This window comes from Corapipo altera, unplaced genomic scaffold (assembly GCF_003945725.1).
Source record: "Corapipo altera isolate COAL_440 unplaced genomic scaffold, ASM394572v1 2, whole genome shotgun sequence".
In the NCBI taxonomy this organism is placed as follows: Eukaryota; Metazoa; Chordata; class Aves; order Passeriformes; family Pipridae; genus Corapipo; species Corapipo altera.
In genome coordinates, this window is record NW_020884890.1 from 13,252,708 (window position 1) to 13,271,936 (window position 19,229).

The following is a 19,229-nucleotide window of genomic DNA, read 5'->3' on the forward strand; positions in this document are numbered from 1 at the left end:
GATGGCTGAACACCTGCCTGACCATGGGAAGCAGTGAATTAATTCCTTATTTTGCTTTGCTTGTATAAGTGGCTTTTGCTTTTGCTTTTCCAATTAAACTGTCTTTATCCCAACCTACGAGTTTTCTACGTTTTACCAGTCCGATTCTGTCCCAGTCCTGCTGGTGGGGGAGTGAGTGAGGGGCTGTGCCAGGCTTGGCTGCCGGCTGGGGTTAAACCAGAACACACCTGGACCTAAACCAGAGAACACGGCGGGTTCCAGCACCGAGCAGCACCCGGCAGGCGCCCGGCACGGGATACGGGCGGGCCCGCGAAACTCCGCCGGCCGCGCCGGGGGCGCCGCGCTGGGCACGCTGGGACGAGAAGTTCTGGCTGGGCGCCGCCTGCGGGTCGGCACGGGGCGACGAACTACCCTTCCCAGCGTGCCCCGCGGTGCGGCGGAGGCCATAAAACGGGGCGGCAGCGCCGGTCTCCCTCTGAAAGGCAGGTGTTCCGTCAGGTGCTCGCTGGGCCACATGAAGCCGCAGGAGCCGCCGCAGGGCGGCCTCGCCGCGGCCGCCGCCCTGGAGCAGCTGAAGCAGCGGGCGTGTGAGAGCGTGGATCTGAACGCGGCGCGTCTGGGCGCGCTGAGCCGCGACATCTGGAGCCGTCCCGAGCTGGCGTACGCGGAGCACCAGGCGCACGACACCCTGACCCGCTTCTTCTCCGGCGGGGACCTGCCCGGCGCCGCCTGGGCCGTGCGGCCGCGCTACAAACTGGACACGGCGTTCCGCGCCGACTGGGGCACGGCCGCCCCGCAGGGCCCGCGCGGCCCGCTCCGCATCGCCTTTCTCTGCGAGTACGACGCGCTGCCCGGGCTCGGGCACGCCTGCGGACATAACCTCATCGCCGAGGTGGGAGCCGGCGCCGCGCTGGCGCTGAAGGCCGCCCTGGAGAGCCTGGCAGAGCCCGCGCCCGTGCAGGTGGGAGCCCTCCCGAGGGAGGCGGCGGTGTCTGCCCCCCTCTGACTGCCCCTGACCCTCTCTGTGCATCTGTGCTGCAGATCACGGTGCTGGGGACGCCCGCGGAGGAGCAGGGAGGAGGCAAAATCGACCTGATAAAGGCTGGAGCTTTCGATGGCCTGGATGCGGTTTTCATGGCGCACCCCTCGCAGGAAGACGCGGCTTACCTGCCTGATGTGGCTGAGCACGAGTGAGTGAGCGGGGTCAGATGGAAAGAGGTGGTTTGTTATTAGCCCTTTGTCCTCTCCCTCAGTAGAATACTGCTTTGGCAGTGGCTGAAACCCAGGGACCTTGCAGATGCCCTTCAGACAAAGTATTTGCAGTCAGCTAAGGAGCCAGGTCACTGTTAGGGAATGGCACTCTGAGGCATTCTTCCGAAGTGCGGTGTTCAGCATAGTGCTAAAATCCCTGACTGCTCTGAGATAATCTTGCATGTGTCCCAAAAATCAGTTCTTTGTTCTGATGTTTCTAAGCGTTTCTTTTAAATATCCATGTGATTATCCGATCTGTTAAAATAAAAATAGAATTTAAAGATGCAACTGTAGGGTCTCAAGGATCATAGTTCCACGCTTTCCTGGATGCCAGGATGCCAGGTCATGTAATCCTCTGTGCATTTTAATCATTTCAGAAAGTGTTTCAGGTTCGACCTCCTGCTTTTGAAAAGAACTGACTGGCTAAGTTTGACTGCAGTTTGGATCCATATTAACTTCCACTCTAAATTTAGTCATGGCCATGTTGTGTGTATTAACTGTCACATCAACTTTTTTTTTGATTCACAGTAGTTCTTGGCTTTCCTGGCCCTTCGTGTACCAGCTGCCTTTTTTGCCACCTAGCCATGTAACTCTTTGGAAATTATGTCTTGTCTTCTTTTCATTAGCTCTGCTGTTCAGTGACAGCACTTGCTTGTTTGTACTTGGAGTCACTTGGCTTGTGTTGAAGTACACGTTGCTGGATGTGCATACCCAGAATTGTACACAGTACATGAGGTGCAATTTCGTTAGACCTTACTTAGTTGATGCAGGGACCATAGTGTTTCCTTATATCTTTGGAGATAGCCGGCATGTTTGGGATTTCCTGCTCAGTCATTTTCAAGCAATCAACTCTTATACAAATGCTTTAAATATGTGATTTTTTTAAAAAATACTTTTGAGCTTCTTTCTTTTCTTACTCTGCCAGTCTGCAAGGCCATGCTGTTCTTCTTTTGATGTTATAAACTTCTTTTTCCGTAGTGTCCCAGCAGTAGTATATCAGCAGGTTTTGTTGCTACGTTTTATGCTGCTGTTACTAAGATTCTTGATCCCAGGGTCTTATCTCGCAGAGACCCCACTAGTAACCTCCCTCCAGTGAAACAGATTTTTCAAGTATTTCTTTTGGCTGTCTGTCTCTGACTACATTCTGTAATATTTAAATAACTGTTTTTCCAGTAATTTCTGACTTGATGTACTGAGAACTGTTTTCAGCTCCTATGTTCTTGGGCATTTTGCTTTTGTCAGGGCTCTTTTCAATGGATAATTTGCTTCTGTTACTGCTAAATTTTATGGTAAAAAAGGCAAGGTTAGCAACACCTAGTCTTTATTATGTGGCCAGCTCTCTGCTATATTCCTTTATTGTGTTTCTAAAGAGTCTTTACTGGTTATTGTAATCTCCTTCAGGACTTAGCCCAGCTTGCCTTTTGGTTTTTGTACCTTAAGATTATAATGTTCAGGATTCAGTTTTCCTTGATAGTTTTGCCTGTCTGCTTGCAATAGCCTTTTAAGTTTCATACAGTAAGATTTAGAAGCCTCTCTTCAGAGGTGATGGTCTGCTGTAGGATGCAAGTCCCAGATAGCCTTTAAACCTTGAACATGGAGGAGGCACGACATTGAAGTTCTGAGTGAAGCAACTTACTATCTTCAAAACCTTGAAATACTCAGTTTATGTCATGTTTTATGTAATTATGAGATTCCAAAGGTACAAAGACAGTTCTGCCAATTCGTAATTTATCTTTGGTTGTTTCCAAGGAGTTTAAGGACTGGTGATCACTAAATTGCTAATATAACTGTATCTGCTACTGTGAAAACTGGCTTGTGCCTGAAGTAAGATTAACGTATTGAGATAACTGGTGAATACATTCCAAAGTTTGCTGATTCTTATTCACTTATCTTTCATTTGATCAGCCTATTGTTGGTCAAACAGGATCCACATTCTTCTGCTGGTATTCTTAAACTGGCTTAGGGTGTTGTTATTCTGCAAAATCTGTTGGGTTTTTCGGACACTCTGTGACATTTGTGTAGCAATAAAAGTACAAGAAAAGGAATGCTGAAAAAGTGGGTTTTTTATAAGAAACACATGCTTCTTGTGCAAAAAGAAAGTTGCAACATGACTTTCTGCTGTACTTTGCTTTCTTCCCGTTTTTTGGAGAATGTCAAGGGATATTTGTGGATTGATTTGAGGGGTTGCAGTATAATACTTGTGATATTAATGGGTAAGGTTTTTTATATTGATTCCTTAGTGATAACAAATTTTAAATAAATCTCATACTGTAGAGAAAGGGATCTATGGTTGTCTTGGAGGATGAAGGAGAATGGGGTTGCTCCAGTAGTAGTAGATGTTTCCTGCTGCAACAGTACACTCCTTTTTGCCCCTCTTTGCTATCAAGTATTTAAGTACTGGTATTAATTTACAGCTGTGGCGTGGTTCTGAGCGTGAGGGGTCAGTTCAGGATAACTGGTTAAGTTGGCATTTGTGCAGGACAGAGGGACAAGCAAGTTGGGCTTGCTCACTATGGCTGGGCAAGAGGAAGGTTGTGTGTGCCAGGGTGGAAGGAAGTCTTTGAGCTTGAAGATGGAGTTTTCTGTGTAAAGGAGTGGGTATGGAGTACAAACTGATTTAGTTAAAATTTCTACTATTGGTAAAAAAATATTTGTGTATTTTATAATAGTAAGACCTTATGTAGTTGTCAATATTTAGTATTTTCCTCTTATGTAAAGAGTTTTCATATAATCTGAAATATTAAATTATTTTGTAAGTCTAATAAAAATGGCCCCAAGATGAGGCAAAGCATGAATTCTTACTAGGTATGTTAAGGTGCATTTTTTTATGACTTCTATGCCATTGGAGGATAACCCTTGCACTAAATTTCCTCCTTGTTGCAAGCCTTTCTACCACCTTTTTTGAGGTGTGCAGGGAAAGAACATCCTTGCTGTAGCATAATAATGTGTATTTAGTACTAGGCTATGCCATTACTACACTTGTAAAACTTGACTTTTGTTATTTAGACATGAGTTGTATGTGATCTTACATGCTTTTGCTGTCTTATTGTACGCATTTTATTTGACAAGAATTAGGACAGTCAGCTTCTAATTTTGAGTCCAAGAAAAGGGTTTGTTGTTCTCTGAGAAGAATGTTAGTAGCTTTAAGTCTCAGAACAGTCAGACAGTGTAAAAAAAAAAGTGTTGGAGAAATTTAATTAATATGTGAAACCTGTACTCTTCAGGAAAAGGCTTTGTAGTGGTATGTTACCAGTAGCATTCTTGCTTGACTGGCTCTTGGTATCATTCCATTTTATTGGTTTTCTAGAAATCTTTCAGCATTTTTCTGCACTCAAAGATAGTTTAACTATGCAACAGTCTAGTGCCAGGTAAATTGTTTGGTGTTCTGCTGCACAAAACTTAAATAACGTATTTGTGTGAACAAAAGGAACTTTTTTCTTTTAGAGGTTTTTTTTTTTCAGTGAACAAAAAACAAATAAGCAATGCCTTTTATTTCCTAGCGTGACTGTGAAATACTATGGAAAAGCTTCTCATGCTGCTGCTTATCCTTGGGAAGGAGTTAATGCATTAGATGCTGCTGTTCTTGCGTACAACAATCTGTCTGTTTTAAGACAGCAAATGAAACCGACCTGGAGAGTTCATGGTGAGATCTTCATTAAAACTAATGTCCAGCAAGTAGAGTTTAGGCTGTTGAAGTACTAACTTAGAATATCATACATTTCGAAGTATTGCATTAATGCCCTAAATTAGTATAGTCACTTAAAATATTACGAAATAACACCATTTCATTTAAATGGTATGTAAGTGTCCAGAACTAACTGCTGAAAATACACTCACAGATCATATTCAAAAGAGGACTCTGGTACCTAGGTAGAGGCGAGACAAATTTTAAGTCTTTGCACTTGAAGTTGCAGTTCAGAAAGGAAGAAAAAAGTGCCAAGTTTATTTTGGTACATGGCCTTGAATTCCTTAATCTGTGTGTTTTTGCAAAGGTGTAAGATTAAATGCTTCTGAAAAGTGAAGTATCACTGCATCACTTTTTTTAGTAGGTATTCCATTAGTTAGATGGCATTTATTGGAAAGGTGTAGTGGTCTGGAGTGAAGTTTCTATTTGCTGAAGTACAAAGAACAAGTGATGGCACAAGCTTATATTTCTGGTTAGTAGCCCAATCAACTAGGTGTTGACTGGATTCTAATATTTAATATCTAGTAGATTTTGGATTAGAAAGGTCATTTTTCACTAAGCTTGACTTGTACTCCTTCAATGTCATGCATCAACATCATCAAAAATTTCAGCTGAGATGAAGCTGCCCTTTAGCTATAAACTCAGTTTTCCTTATTACATTCAACACAACACAGTCGAAATTAATAAACTTTGCCAATTCTACAGGACTTATGAATGTAGAGCTGTTTATTTGGAGTACTTGTTTATGAGCTTAAAACCCTTCCAGAAGTTCTGAGCTGACCATTATATGTCTTCGTTGCTTGTGCTGTATGTAATACAAGTGTGTGTTTCTCTCCAGGATATCTGGATAGAGTCTTGATCATTTTGACTCTAGATGAAGCTGTTTGCAGTTGGGCTGTGCAGCATGCCCAAAAGAATTTCAGACAGTAGGCATAGCCTCTCCATCCTATTGCTCTGTAGGAAACAAGGCACATAGTTGAGTTTTGGTGTCTAAAATGCATGTGTTGTATGTGTAAGCTTGGAGCTGCCTAAGTCTTCTGTTGAATCTAAGCCTAAACCCCTAAATACTGCTTTCTTCATAGTTTCTAAAGGCTGCATGGGTAATACTGGAAAAAAAACTAAGTATCTAAACAAGCCTCCTACAGGTAATGCTTCCTGAACGACAGCAAAACTGAAATTACTGTGTTGATACAACTGCAGTCATAAACCTGGTTTTCAAATTGGAAATATTTAAAATACTTCTGGGAAAGTATAAGCAGACAGAATGAGATTTAATTTTAGGAATGCTTTCTTTACAACAGTTTGTTGGAGATCTTGTGTTGCAGACTTGCAGTATAATCAGTGGCTGAATTCAGTGATCCTAAAAATAGTAGTGTTAGCCCACTAACAAAAGCTGAGATAATTTCCATTGTTTGAAGTCTAGGATTTCTAACTAATGTTTCATGTACTGAAATACTGTTGGTTTGAGTTCCTCTGAGATTTTGATATTACCTTTCTTCCCTGCTTATGAATGGAGTAAGTGTTGCCTCCTTGAAAAACAGGAATGTAGGGTTTTTTCCTGTTCAAAAAGTTGTATTAAACAGGTTGTAAAAAAACTCCAGGGTTTCCCTCCAGAAGGGCAAACTGGCTGCTACTAGTAGTGTTTAGGCAACCTACTTTTAATCTAGGTCTGCTGTCCAGTCCATATTGCAGTTGCTTTGAAATTTAACTGTAGGCATACTCAGAGTCTATCCAGTTCCATTTACAAATGTGCTGGACAAGACAAGTGAAAATTGTTTGCTCATGAAGCTTCTTGTTTTGAGAAAACGTGTTTTGGTATGTATCATGAAAATTTGCACAGTTACTCACTCTCTGGTTCCTTTCCTGTGATGTCTGTCCCTCTCATCTGAGCTGTTCCTTTTGTGATAGACAAATACTGATAGTGGATTAATTCAGCACTTTGTTTTTTATTTTGACTGTATTTGAGACTGGAAAGGTATTACTTCAGGTGGAATTAATAATAGGTTTTCAGCACCAAAAGTAATGTTTTGTTGCCCATTTGCATCCTGTTAGTGCTGTCTCTTCAGGCCTCAGTGCCACGTATCAGTAACTTGTGCAATATTTCCGTTTAAGGTAGAGAGTTTCCCAGGTTCTAGAGAAAACAAATCTTATGTTTTGGCCTCCTGGCCAAATTGATGGTAGGAGGCCAGAGAAACAGCCTGTTGAAAACACCTAACTGTTAATGCTTTAAAATCTAATGTAGAATTGGGCTCTATAATGTTTTATTGTTGAAATATCTAAATATTACTGTCTTTTATGGTAGTGCCTCTGATGCTATAATTGAAAAAGATGTAGTTATCACGCATTTCCTTGAGGAAGCACTTTCAACTCAAACTGTACTTCTGAACAAAACTACATATATTATACATTCCCATATTTCTGAAGAATTAGTATGAGGCATCTAATGAACTTTCCATGCACTGCAACGCACACATTACTCCAGTATTGCTGAGAAACGCAACTTAATTTTTCTCCAAGCTCACAAAGTAAGTTGGAAGCATTCTAGTTGAGGAAATGTTGAGAAATTGGAATCCAAGTTAGCCTTTATAGCAATTTTTTTCTTATGGCAGCCGGATTGATTTAGGGCTCTGATGAATTGAATTTCAGGGGATTAATTAGAAATGCTAGTTTGGCTCATCTGTGGATTTATAGCTGATGTCTAACCAAAGAATGCAGTGAAATTGTGCTGAAAAACACAAACATGTTCCACTTAATCTGATGTGATGAAGAAGCTTTTGTCCACATACTGTATTTTTTAAACCCTTTGTATTTCATGCTCTGCTGATGTTTTGTTGGTTTCTGTTTATATGTTTAGTTCTCGACTGAGGAGTTTCATGACAGGGCTGAAGGTGAAGTTATTCCGTTTAACACTGGTAACACAACTTTTCCCTTTCTGCAGGTGTAATAAAAAATGGTGGTGTGAAACCTAACATCATTCCTTCTTACACCGAGCTAGAGTTTTACTTGCGCGCACCTTCAATGAAAGAGCTTTCTGTTCTGGCAGAGAAGGTTGAGAACTGCTTCAAATCTGCAGCACTGGCCACAGGGTGCAAAGTAAGAATATATTCATTGTCTTGTGTTTCTGTTGCACAGACCAGAACAGGAAATCGAGGCTTGCATTATTTGTCTGCATGGTGTTTAGCCAAAGTAAATCTAAGTTACTATGATAATCTTTGCTGTTCTGTTGCTTTGTGTCCTGAAAGCAAGCTTTGGTTTATAAATAGAATGCTGCAGAATCCTAGAAGAATCTCGGTTGGGAAAGGCCTCCAGAGGTCATCTGGTCTAATCCTATGTTCAGAGCAGATTGCTGAGTGCCACATGAACTTCTGAGTACTTCCAAAGCTGAAATTCTGCATCCTCTCTCAGCAAGTGCTCTACCCAGCTCATGGTGAACAAGGTTTTTCCTAATGTTTATGCTGTGATGACTTGAGCACTGGAACACGTTACCTGGAGAGACTGCGGTGTTTCCATTCTTGGAGATGTTCAAATTCTGCTTTGATGTGGTTCTGGGCAATCAGCTTTAGGTGACCCTGATTGAGCAGGGGAATTGGACAAGATGACCTCCGTAGGTGCTTTCCAGCATCAGCCATTCTGTGACTCTGTTGTATCTAATGGGAATTCCCTTCGTTGCCTCTTGTCACATCACTTTGACCTCTGAGAAGTCTGGTTCTGTCTTCTCTGTACCATCCCCATCTGATAACTGTAGACAGCAATAAGATGTCCCACTAACCTGCTGTTTTGAAGGCTCAACAAATCGCGTTCCTTCAGCCTGTCCTTGTAGGTCATGTTCTTCACCTGCTTATCTTGATGGCCTTCTGGTGGCCTAGCTCCAGTCTTGATTGGAGGAGCTCAAAATGAACATAGCACCAGATGTGGTCTCACAGGAGTTGTCTACATCAAATGATAGAAATATTGAAACAGTAATGGCACCAGTATTGGTTGCAGATGACTGCTACAGGTAACGGGCAGCAATGTGGGTTTTTGTGCCACTGATTGTAACACTTGGAGTTTGCATGTCTCGTGTCATCTGAGCCAGACACGTTGTCATGAAAAGCTAAGCTTGATCATGCACTATCTGCTCTTCCATGAGTGTATGCACGATCACCTTGTGATTCCTGAGCCTGGACATGGGTCTTAGGAGGATTTATTTGGTCTGTAATTCCTCTGGGAACTTGAGGATAGGACAGTCTGACCAGTCTGTAGTTTTCAAGGTCCTCCTCTTGGCCCTTCAAGGTGGATGTGACCTTTAGCTCCTTTTCAGTGAGCTGGAGAATTCCTCTGTTTCAATGACACTTAGAAAATGATGGCTCCCAGATTGCATTTCTGCTTCTCTCTTACTCTGCATCCTTGGATGCATCCTGCCCAATCCCATATACAATTTCTTCAAGTGCCCCACAATTTTTTTTGTTTTGCTGTGGGTGATGTTTCTATCCTACAGACAGTGCTGCCAGGCTCAGAGACCTGGGAGGCTTGCTGGCAAACCTTACTGGTAGGAACAAGCAAAACAGGTATTGGGTGTTTTGTCTTTTTTTTTTTTTTTTTTGCCATGTTCTTTGTCACTAGGTCCTTTGCCCCATTGAATAGCAGGCTCATGTAGCAATCAAATGTGAAAAATTGAGTGATTTTTTCAGTTAGCATTCCCACTTTTTTTTTGCTTTTAGTAAATGGAGGTATGCCTCCTCTGCCTGGTTCAAGCAACATGACTACCTTGCATTGTAATGCTAAGGTAGGTTGTTCTACCTAGTCTGTAGTTACAGCTTTATGACTAATAGAACTATAAAAAAAATGTATGTGTGGTCATCAAAACAAATAGATATGGTATGTGTGAATGTGAGCTTGTCAGTTTTGTAGTCTATTTGAGGCATTAGATGCTGTTTTCCTACTGTGGCCTTCTCACTCTATTTAGAAAAGGGCTTCAGAAAGCATACTTTATGCAGAATGAAAGTTAAAATCTCTCTTGAAATTTGACATTGATAGTTTTTTTTCCATTTGTTTTCAAACTTCTCGACTGCGTGAAGTCACTTCATGAATGGGGCTGTATTTATTGGAAGTGTGCTAAACAAAGGTAAAATAGAATTTGGTAAAAACCTAAATTGATTTCTGTGTAGTTTAATGGTGCCTGTAGTAGGAATCATTAGACAGTGTTACAGGAAATGTTTGTTTCCTGTTTTTGGAGAAAATTGTGAAATCCTTGGTTCTGGAATTTGACTGTCTAGTGCAAGCTGAACAGAATGTCAGCTGTGTTTTGATCAAGGGTAATAGTTGGCAGAATGTAGTTTTTTGAAAGAAATTTAGCACTTATGTCTGTTTTGCCTTGGGCTTGAAGTATGGATACATAGTTATTTTTTCTGGCCTTTAGATTGTTTACATTGAACTGGCTTATGTTGGAGAAAAACTTAAAATAATTTGGGTTTTTTTTGTCTAGGTGGAAATAAAAGGTGGTGAAAATGATTACTACAATGTGCTTCCAAATAAGAGCCTCCAGCAAATTTACAAGGAGAATGGAAAGAAGCTTGGGATAGAATTTATATCAGAAGAAACTATCTTGAATGGTTTGTCAGGTAACTCCATCTGTATTTTTTGTTATGACTGAAGCTTAGGTTGATCAACCCTAAAGTGTGTAAAACAATGGAATAGAGCTAGGTTAAACCCAGTTTGGTCATAAGAAAAAGCCAAATTACAATAGTGAAGCTCTGTAAAAGGTTTATATCTCTGGCTGGTGTTTTTGTATTTGTTGTAGAAGCTGAGAACAGGTAAGAAGAGCAGTAATCGTTTTCTGATAATAGTTCTGAAAATATTTCAATTAATAAACAGTTTGATTGGGGGAAAGGTTGGAGAGCTAAGAACAGTCTTACTGAGGACATGAGGATGTGTAATGAATTGTGTCTCATTCTGTGGCTTTGAAATACAGAATCCTGGTTTGCTATGCATGGGGATGAGACTTTGTTTATAGGAACCTTTTTTAATAGTATTTTACAAGCTTTCATATAAACAAATCTACGAGAATCTAACAAGTATCTCAGAGGGAGTTTTTCGAGATATTTATAAATGGAAGTTTAAGCATCTCACCCTAATTTAATCTTTTCATTAACAGACCTCTAATTTTAGTTCAAGAGTTCAACAGATTAGTTTTCCAAAGGGTGCTGTTCAAGCAGGTGTTCACTTTTGGGTCTTGACTGTGTCTCAAACGATTTAACTTTTTTGGTCTCAGAGCTGTAACAGGAATGGGAATGCTTAGGTGGTTTTCTCATTATACTTAATAGGTTTTTTTTTTCAGAATGTTCCTACAGGAGCTCTGTTCAAGTCTTAACTGCTGCTCGTACTTTTAGCTTTCACTACTGATCATAACTATATATGGACATTTTTACTCCACTTACGCTAATGGTTTTTCTCTTAGAAAGAAAATACTTTTCTCGGTAAAAAGTTACTCTAACTAGTTTGATTGTGGTGCTTATCTTCTCTGTATTAAATGCAGATTATATTTGGAGTTTGGATAAGCTTGGTGTTTGGGAACAGAGCTCTCCAAACTTTTTTTTGTGGACGCGGGAGACTTCATATCCCCTGGTATTGTGGATTTTATTTTTTTTCTGTTTCTTACTTCCCTTCCAAATTAAACAAGTTTTTTTCAACTGATTCGTTGTCTTGTGTATAAAAGCAAATTATAACTAAAGGCAGGTTTCTTTTTTTCTTTGGTGCAGTACAAATAAGATTTCTACTTTGCTGGTTTAGCCAAAGAAAGGGGCTGAGGAAACTTACCCGTAGAATGTTTACTGTAGTGCGGCTTTCTGGAGCTCTGCTAGTTGCTTCCTTTAAACCATTGTATTAAGAGTGATCGTGAATATTGATGATCTTGCTTTCCTTCAGAGGACTTCAAATAAAGTTAGCACAGACACCCACTTGTAATGGGACTTTCATATGTAAGTTACATGATATGCTAAATGTTAACCATTAACTTGCTTAAATCAAAACTCCCCAAATCAAAAATCATATGCCTGTTCCGTCCTTGAATTGCTTGTCAGGTGTCAAAATGTGCTTGAGCAATTGTGTTTTTATCTTGCACTGCAGTAGGTTTTACTGAATTTTCTTTCCACAGCTTCTCCTCTGAATTTTTGCAGTGGGAATTCAGGACTGATACAAAGCACAATCTCCAGAGCCATAGGAGTGGAACTTTGTATGCTACCCTTTTTTTTTGGGGGGGGTTGAGTGTGTTGTGTCATCTTTTTCAAGACCTCTATTTCTGTTTAGTTTTCATACAGTTTTCAATGTTTTCTTTTAGGATATCAGTTTCTTCTGTTGAAAGGGAAGGAAGATAGCTCAGTTGCTTCTCCATGTCTGTGCAGCAGAAAAGTCCTAAACAGATGAGCAAACTCGCTGCCACCTCTACATGGGTATTGGTATCGGTCTGCTCACAGGTATCGCTCTAGGCAGCTAAGCATTACAAAGAGTTTCTTTAGCACATCAAATCTGTGTGTGCCTTGTGCCCGCTCTGCTCGCTTGGCACACAGCCAGGGTGACATAAATAACGTGAAACTGAGTTAGTTTGGACCGGGTGCCATGGCCTGTTTCTCCTCCTACTGGCGGTAGGGCAGCTTTACTACGGGATACCAATAACCTCCCAAAGAAGATGGCTTAATTGAGCACGCCTTAGATGAGGCACCAACACTTGTGATAACTTTGGTTTTTTTAGCATTCATGGGGTTCATTGGTTCCCTGTGCACAAGACTGATACAGGCAATATTAAGAAGGAGGCAGTATGCTTTGAAAATGCTGCTTTTGGAGCTTGGGACTGTATATAAATGTTTCCTGGAATCTTTGGAATTTTCCCCTCCATTTGTGTTTGTGGTAATACTGACTTCTGTTAAATATTCAGTGACTTGAAGAGGCTTCAGTGTCTGCTTCAGGATACGTTTTTGAGTGGCTGGAGGTCCCAGTACCTCTCTGTTGAAGATAGTGCAGAATTCTGTATATTGCAGCTGCCATTATTTATACTTCTAGAAGGAGTCCTGATCTGTATGTATCTGGCAAGCATACAATTTCAGATGTTTGTATGGAAGTCATTGGAACACCTGATGTTTTAAACGTGCATCTAGGTTATTACCACTGAAGAGTGTCTCATTTTTTCTGTTGGAGGGGAGATTTTGACTGTCACATTTTTGTTAAAAGCTGCCTGGATTTTGGCTCTCCATATTATTAGAAAATACCCAGTTTAAATCCCTCTATTCAGCAAAAATAATTTGTAAACTGGAATTTTACATGTCTGGAAACTGTGATGCACTGACATTTCTGATGTTTCATTTGCTAAGTAAGAGCGGGGAAAAGGGCAGCACTGTCTTTCCAGCAGTTTATGTATTAGGACTTAGTAAGGCAAGTCTAGAACTCTTGGCTTAGTCTGGAGGATGCAGAACTTTTAGACTTCTGGTTTGTCTATCCAGGTTGACCAAAGAATGAATCAGTAGTACAGACTACTGGAAATTAAAATAACTTGTTACTGTGCCAAGACTTGGGTTTTCTTCAAATGCATGATGAATTTATTGGAAAAGATGTTTTTGGACAAGTCTTGCTTCTTCCAAGTCTTTGCTCTGTAAGCAGAGCAAATAGCAAACTCTTGTCCTCATAATGTAGGCTCTGTGGACTCACTTGTAATAACTATATGCTTCCAAGTAAAATCTGTATTCTTCAATCATTTTATTATTAAATCTTAAGGCATTAGCAATATCATCTCTTCACAAAGTATCATGATGTGGAGGCTACCTGATACAGATAATTTTAAATCTTTGGGATGGACATTTTATACTATAGAAACAAATTGCTATAGAAACAAATCCTTGCATCTCTGGCCTGAAAAAAGTTAATTGAGATCTTAGTTGATCATCCCCATTTTCCCTTGCTATGACTTTCTCTGGTGTCTGGATATCACAATAACTAGTATTTTGATTTCTCCAGCTTCAAAATGTCATTTTAACAGATAATGAGTGGATTGCTTGTTTGGGTAAAAAAAAAAAAGGCACTTGGGATGTAGTTGTAGACTCTTGGATGATTTACTGTGAAGGATCTACTACTTTGGGATGATATCATTCAATAAATATGGCAGTACTGTGAGATAGATCCTATCACTAGATAACATATTGAAACTGCTAGTCAGACATGAAAGCATCATCATTAAAATCTGCAGTACTGCTATCAGGAGGTTTTTTATATCTGCAAAATACTAGCATTTTGTCTGGAGTTTAGTTCTGATTTTATTTCAAGAGTGCTTGTGCTGTTAAGATTTCCATAACTGAGAATAATCATAGGGCATGGGGGGGAAAAATAGTTGTCCTCAATCTGGTTTTGTTTAAAGATAGATTGTTTCTACTTCAGAGTCTTCTATCTAATGCTGAATGTTTGTGTATTGGTGAGAAGTGGGAAGTTTTGGACCTAGTTTTAAGGGCTGTAACAGGAAAATCACTAAACTACCAGAAATGTCAGGGTTTGCAGCTTTCATTGTTTCATTGTTTTCATAATTAGCAGCTTACTATTGGGAGGTGCTTGATAAAAGATTAACAGTAAAGGGAACAGGAACATGCTGATACATCTTCCTTGCAGTCTGGTAACTGATCATTGATCAGAAGCACACTGGAGAGCAGCATCTGGAGATGACTAGTTAGGGAAAGCACCTTGGTGATGGGAGGTATTTATATGGATAATGACTCATTAGAAATGCTTTTATTTTGTTATTTGGGGCAAAGGATATTCTGTTTTAGATACAAGCAGGAGATAATGTCTTTCAGGCATTTTCTTACAGCGTTCAAAACTGTTCAACACTTGTTCATCAAGAAAATCTCTGTGCTCCTTCTAGGTTCCACAGACTTTGGAAATGTTACATTTGTGGTCCCTGGGCTTCATCCTTATTTTTATATTGGCTCTGATGCATTGAATCATACTGAGCAGTACACAGAAGCTGCAGGTGAGTGGAAGTGAAAAAGGTTAAAGGTTTATATTTGGAACCCTTATACATTGTAGAGGCTGCTTGCTGATTTCACTACAGCAAACCTAGAAGTAGAGAATATTTCAAATTACAGAGAATTAAAGTTTTCATATGTTTCTGTGGTATTCAAAGGTACTGTGTATAATGTAGCTTTGTATGTATAATGTTTAAAAGTGTAAATACTAGATATGAAATGGGCTGCATGTGAATATGTTATAGAAACAAGGTTGCTTTTGTCAAGCATGATGAGATTTGAGCTGAATATGGACCCTGAAACTATTTAACTACATTAATAGTAGAGTTGCAGAAAAAGCTGACAAATGTAGAATTTCTGGGTTTGTATCTAAAGTTAAATGTATATGGGAAGGATGATCACTTTTCATACAAAAAACCTGACTTGGTATACTGTCTAGACACAAGAAATTAGAGGGATTATCCCAAGCAGCATATTCAGAAGAGTTTCTAAACATGAGCCAAAAGAAAAAATTTTTACTCCTAAAACACAGTGCTTTGGAAACATAACAGTGCCAGCTGTATAAAACTCCACATTGTCTAAGAAGCAAAACATGAATGCTCATTTTCCCGTTTTCAGTCTTAGTTATTTATATCAGTAGCAGAAAATTAAGTACTTGCATGTGAAAAATTGGTTTGAGGCATGAGAAAATGGGCTTGTACTTCATGCAAGTAGATTAAGAAACTGTTCTTGCCGTTGAAACTTAAAGATCTTATTTTACAGACTATGCCTTATGCAGTAAGCTAGTGGTTTAATATTAGTAATCTAACCTGCAATTCCTTACTTTGTTTTTTGCAGGGTCACAGACTGCTCAGTTCTATGCTTTGCGCACAGCCAAAGCTTTGGCAATGACAGCACTGGATGTCATTTTCAAGCCAGGTCTGTTAGAAGAAGTCAGGAAAGACTTTACAGAGACAAAGCTTAAAGAAGAGGGGCAAATAAATCCAATAGAACCTAAAAAGGAATCTGATGTTGGCGTAGGAGCATGTGCATCACACTAAACTTCGTTAAGCCTCTCTCAGTAGGATTGACTTAATGGAGATGCTGTATTTAAATCCTAGTAGGGGCTGGATAAATGTATAGCTGAAGAAATACTGTTCGTTTGTTTGGTTTTTTACTTTAGGAAAAGCAAACAGTATTGCATTCAAAAATGTGCAGTTTCATCTAACTCTAATGTTTGTGTTCCATATGGTGATGAATTTCATAAAGAGATCTCAAATATGTTGTCTTTCATTTGCTGTGTTGAATGAATTATAGTGTTTAGATCCCTTGTTAGTGATTTTCTATGTATTGCTAAAGTAATATTCCTTACAGGGGTAATATGGCAGTTTTTCTAAAAAAAGCACAGTTCATTCAGTAATCATAGGCTGAATCTGAAGCATTTCTCTCTGGTCAGTCACTTCTCTTGGCACAAAGTGGAGACCTCAGGTTTCACCGGAGAGAAGGGTCTGTGTTTGGAAACATGCCTGGTTATGACAATAATAGCTTCCAGCAGTGGAAGAGAACTGTTTGTATGGAAATGCAGTCTGTGAAGCTTGATCTTCCTGAGATGCACTGATCTTCCTCCTAATAAATTTTGGAGGTGTTGTGGAGAAGTCATGGATCACAAAATTGGAAAGCAACTGAACGTTTAAATTAAATTTGTTTAAATTAACACATTGAAACTACTGCGGGAAAAGTGCTGCTCTAAGGCAATACAAATGTTGCACCAGCTTAACTGATCTGAAGGATGTGTATAAATTTAGCTAAACCAGTGAAAATTTTTTTTACAAACATACAAGTGTGGTACCACGAAGCAGTAAATGAAGGTCACCTTAAATTGGTTGCGTGCAAATCCCTCTAGTTATCTCAGGGAAGCTTGCACTGAGGATTGCTGGTGCAGTAACTGGCTTCTTAGACATGTTTGTTCCCATATCCTAAGCAGCAGATCTATTAAGTCATGTTTCCATACCCTAAGTAGCAGATCTGTTAAGTCTTGCCAGTTGTCCTTTTTGTGTGTTGTGTTGTTAGTCTGTTTAATCCTTGTTATTTTGCTTCCCAGAGATATTAATACTGCAGATTTTATCGAGGTGGTGGTCTGTGCGCCCAAGCACTTTTTTTTTTTTAACAGCACCAGTGTCTAAATGATAAAATCTAAAATTCTGTTCAGAATTTATAGTTAGTTAATTTCTACGTTCAACTTCCAGTTTTACACCAGTATCTTTGTTTCCATTAGCAGACAGTTTTGACAGATGAATGCATGAAAGAGATGAGGCTTGGACTGTGAGCTACAGATACATACAGGGTAGTAAGTTGAATACTAAATCCAACTGAAATTTGTTCCAAGATTTGTCAAAGGAACTTTCTCCTTAACTTTTAATTTACAGTCTGCCTTGCCAGGCACAATTGCAATTCATTAAGATCTACTGGGTTAACAACCCAATTCATTAATTTCCTTAGCACATGTTGCTTTTTATTTCTTCCTGCGTGAACTGCTTGGCCTGTTGCTTTCCTGTTTTTAAGATGGTGTGTTGGGATCCCAGTGATGGCAATACATGCTATGTCATTGTATTTCCTACCAGCTGATGTGCGTTACAGCCTTCTCAGTTCTCTTTGTCCAGACTTACTGGCTGCATCATGTCCAAGATCAGTTAATTAAACTTTTCTACACTAAAAGCATATCTTCATTTTGTTGTAATCATTGCTGGAATTAAAATGGAATTGAAGTACTGATTAAAGATGAGTTGATATTAATAAAGCAATTTAATTGTGTGTATCAGTTTGGCCTGGCTTTCTTGCCAAGTCCAAGCTGTCCCCTCCCCCCCTCCCACTCTTTCAAGCGAGGAAAAAAAAACGAACCACAGAAAAACCGAAAGAAGCCCGAACAAAATGGGATTATATCAAAAATATATATATATTTACGTATATTTAAAATTATATATATAATTTGAATATATTGTACACACAATAGGGAGCTCCCAAGGGGGGGGAAAGGGAGGAGGGAAACAGGGATAAAAAAAACACAAACAAAACAAATATCCTCCAAATATACATTAGCTCTCATTAATAGAGAGCTAGCGAATAAGTGAAAAAAAAATGAATTAAATACTACTTCCCTGAACGAGACAGCAGAACCGTGTGAAGCACCAACCAACTCCCCACGCCTCCCAGAGGGACCGGAGATAACAGCAGGTCTGAGCAGACAGGCCTTGACCCATACAAGCAAAGACCGTCTGCGGAGAGACCTGTCGCCTTCAGCCACCGGAAGAGAGAAGAGAGCGAGGTCTTTTATCTACACCTTATTTATATGTTGTGTTATGTTAAAGGATGATATGGAATACTTCCTTCGGTTTCTGACCCCCATTGCTAAGGAAATCCTAAAAAAAAAAAAAAAAAGGCAAAAGCCAACCCACTATATTGTGATTAAATTCTCTCGTTTGCTTAATATGAGATGGTGCATGACTTTATTTGAATAGCATGTTTGATTTTTTTGCCCTTCTAGTTTGTTATGATTATGTAAGAGTGAGGTTGTTTTAAGCTTTCCATTTTGGTCTGCCTTTCAGAGGGTTAATGCTTTTCAAATACAATATTTAATGTTAGTCTTTATAAATCCTAGGGCTATTTTAACTGTTAAAACATGTTAGAATTGATAGAATAATAGGAATGGTGCTTGGGAGGGTTCTCTGTAGGGTCTCTGTCAGGCTAAAGCTGGTCCAGCCTCCAGTTTGAAGTGGGATTATTATCAACACTAGATCAGGTGATCTTGGCTGCATTTGCTGAATGCTTGAATCCTCATTCAGCCTCCTTGTTCAGCGCCCCATGTGACCTAACTCTGATTTGTGTCTCAGGATATTTATTCTTGAGGTTCAGAACTAAAGCAGTTTGAGAATTAACATTGCAATTTTACTATCACAATAATACTATATATGAGAGAAATTTCTGTGGGAATAAAACTCACTTTGATTTTCAGTCACTTGTGCTCATAAATCGAATGTATATGAAAATATCTGTCATGTTTTTTAAGTTGCCCTAACTGCAGTCTTCCCCAAGCTGATTATAATTTAAGAATATTAGAATGTTTGTCAGGAATAGTATTCTCAGCAATGAATCAAAGTGTGTAGGTAATGAACTGTAATGGCTGGAATTATTCTGAACAGCTGATGGCAAATCACAGATATGTAAGGATGAGGTGATTATATCCAGATGTTGTGAAGAACTTAAAGCCTCTACCAGCCCACCAAGCTACTGTATTTCCTTATTTAATATCTGTCCTAGAATTTGAGTGAAAGATAACA

General features: G+C 39.6%; 1 protein-coding gene across 4 annotated transcripts; it reads left to right on the forward strand.

Moving 5' to 3' along the window:
* Positions 1–487: 487 nt before the first annotated feature.
* Positions 488–17,710, forward strand: PM20D2 (peptidase M20 domain containing 2). 4 transcript variants are annotated; one of them, XR_003527886.1, is made up of 8 exons: positions 488–961; positions 1,042–1,190; positions 4,752–4,894; positions 7,875–8,029; positions 10,401–10,536; positions 12,252–12,387; positions 14,814–14,921; positions 15,754–15,773. XR_003527886.1 is itself a non-coding variant. In XM_027644799.1 (7 exons), exons 1-7 carry the CDS (start codon positions 515–517, stop codon positions 15,954–15,956), a joined length of 1,341 nt encoding a protein of 446 aa, XP_027500600.1. In that variant the 5' UTR covers positions 488–514; the 3' UTR covers positions 15,957–17,710. The 4 variants fall into 4 exon arrangements, 1 of the variants encoding a protein (XP_027500600.1); XM_027644799.1 differs by lacking the exon at positions 12,252–12,387 and having other exon boundaries at positions 15,754–17,710; XR_003527884.1 differs by lacking the exons at positions 12,252–12,387; positions 14,814–14,921; positions 15,754–15,773 and having other exon boundaries at positions 7,875–9,483; positions 10,401–10,494.
* The last annotated feature ends 1,519 nt before the right edge of the window (positions 17,711–19,229 follow it).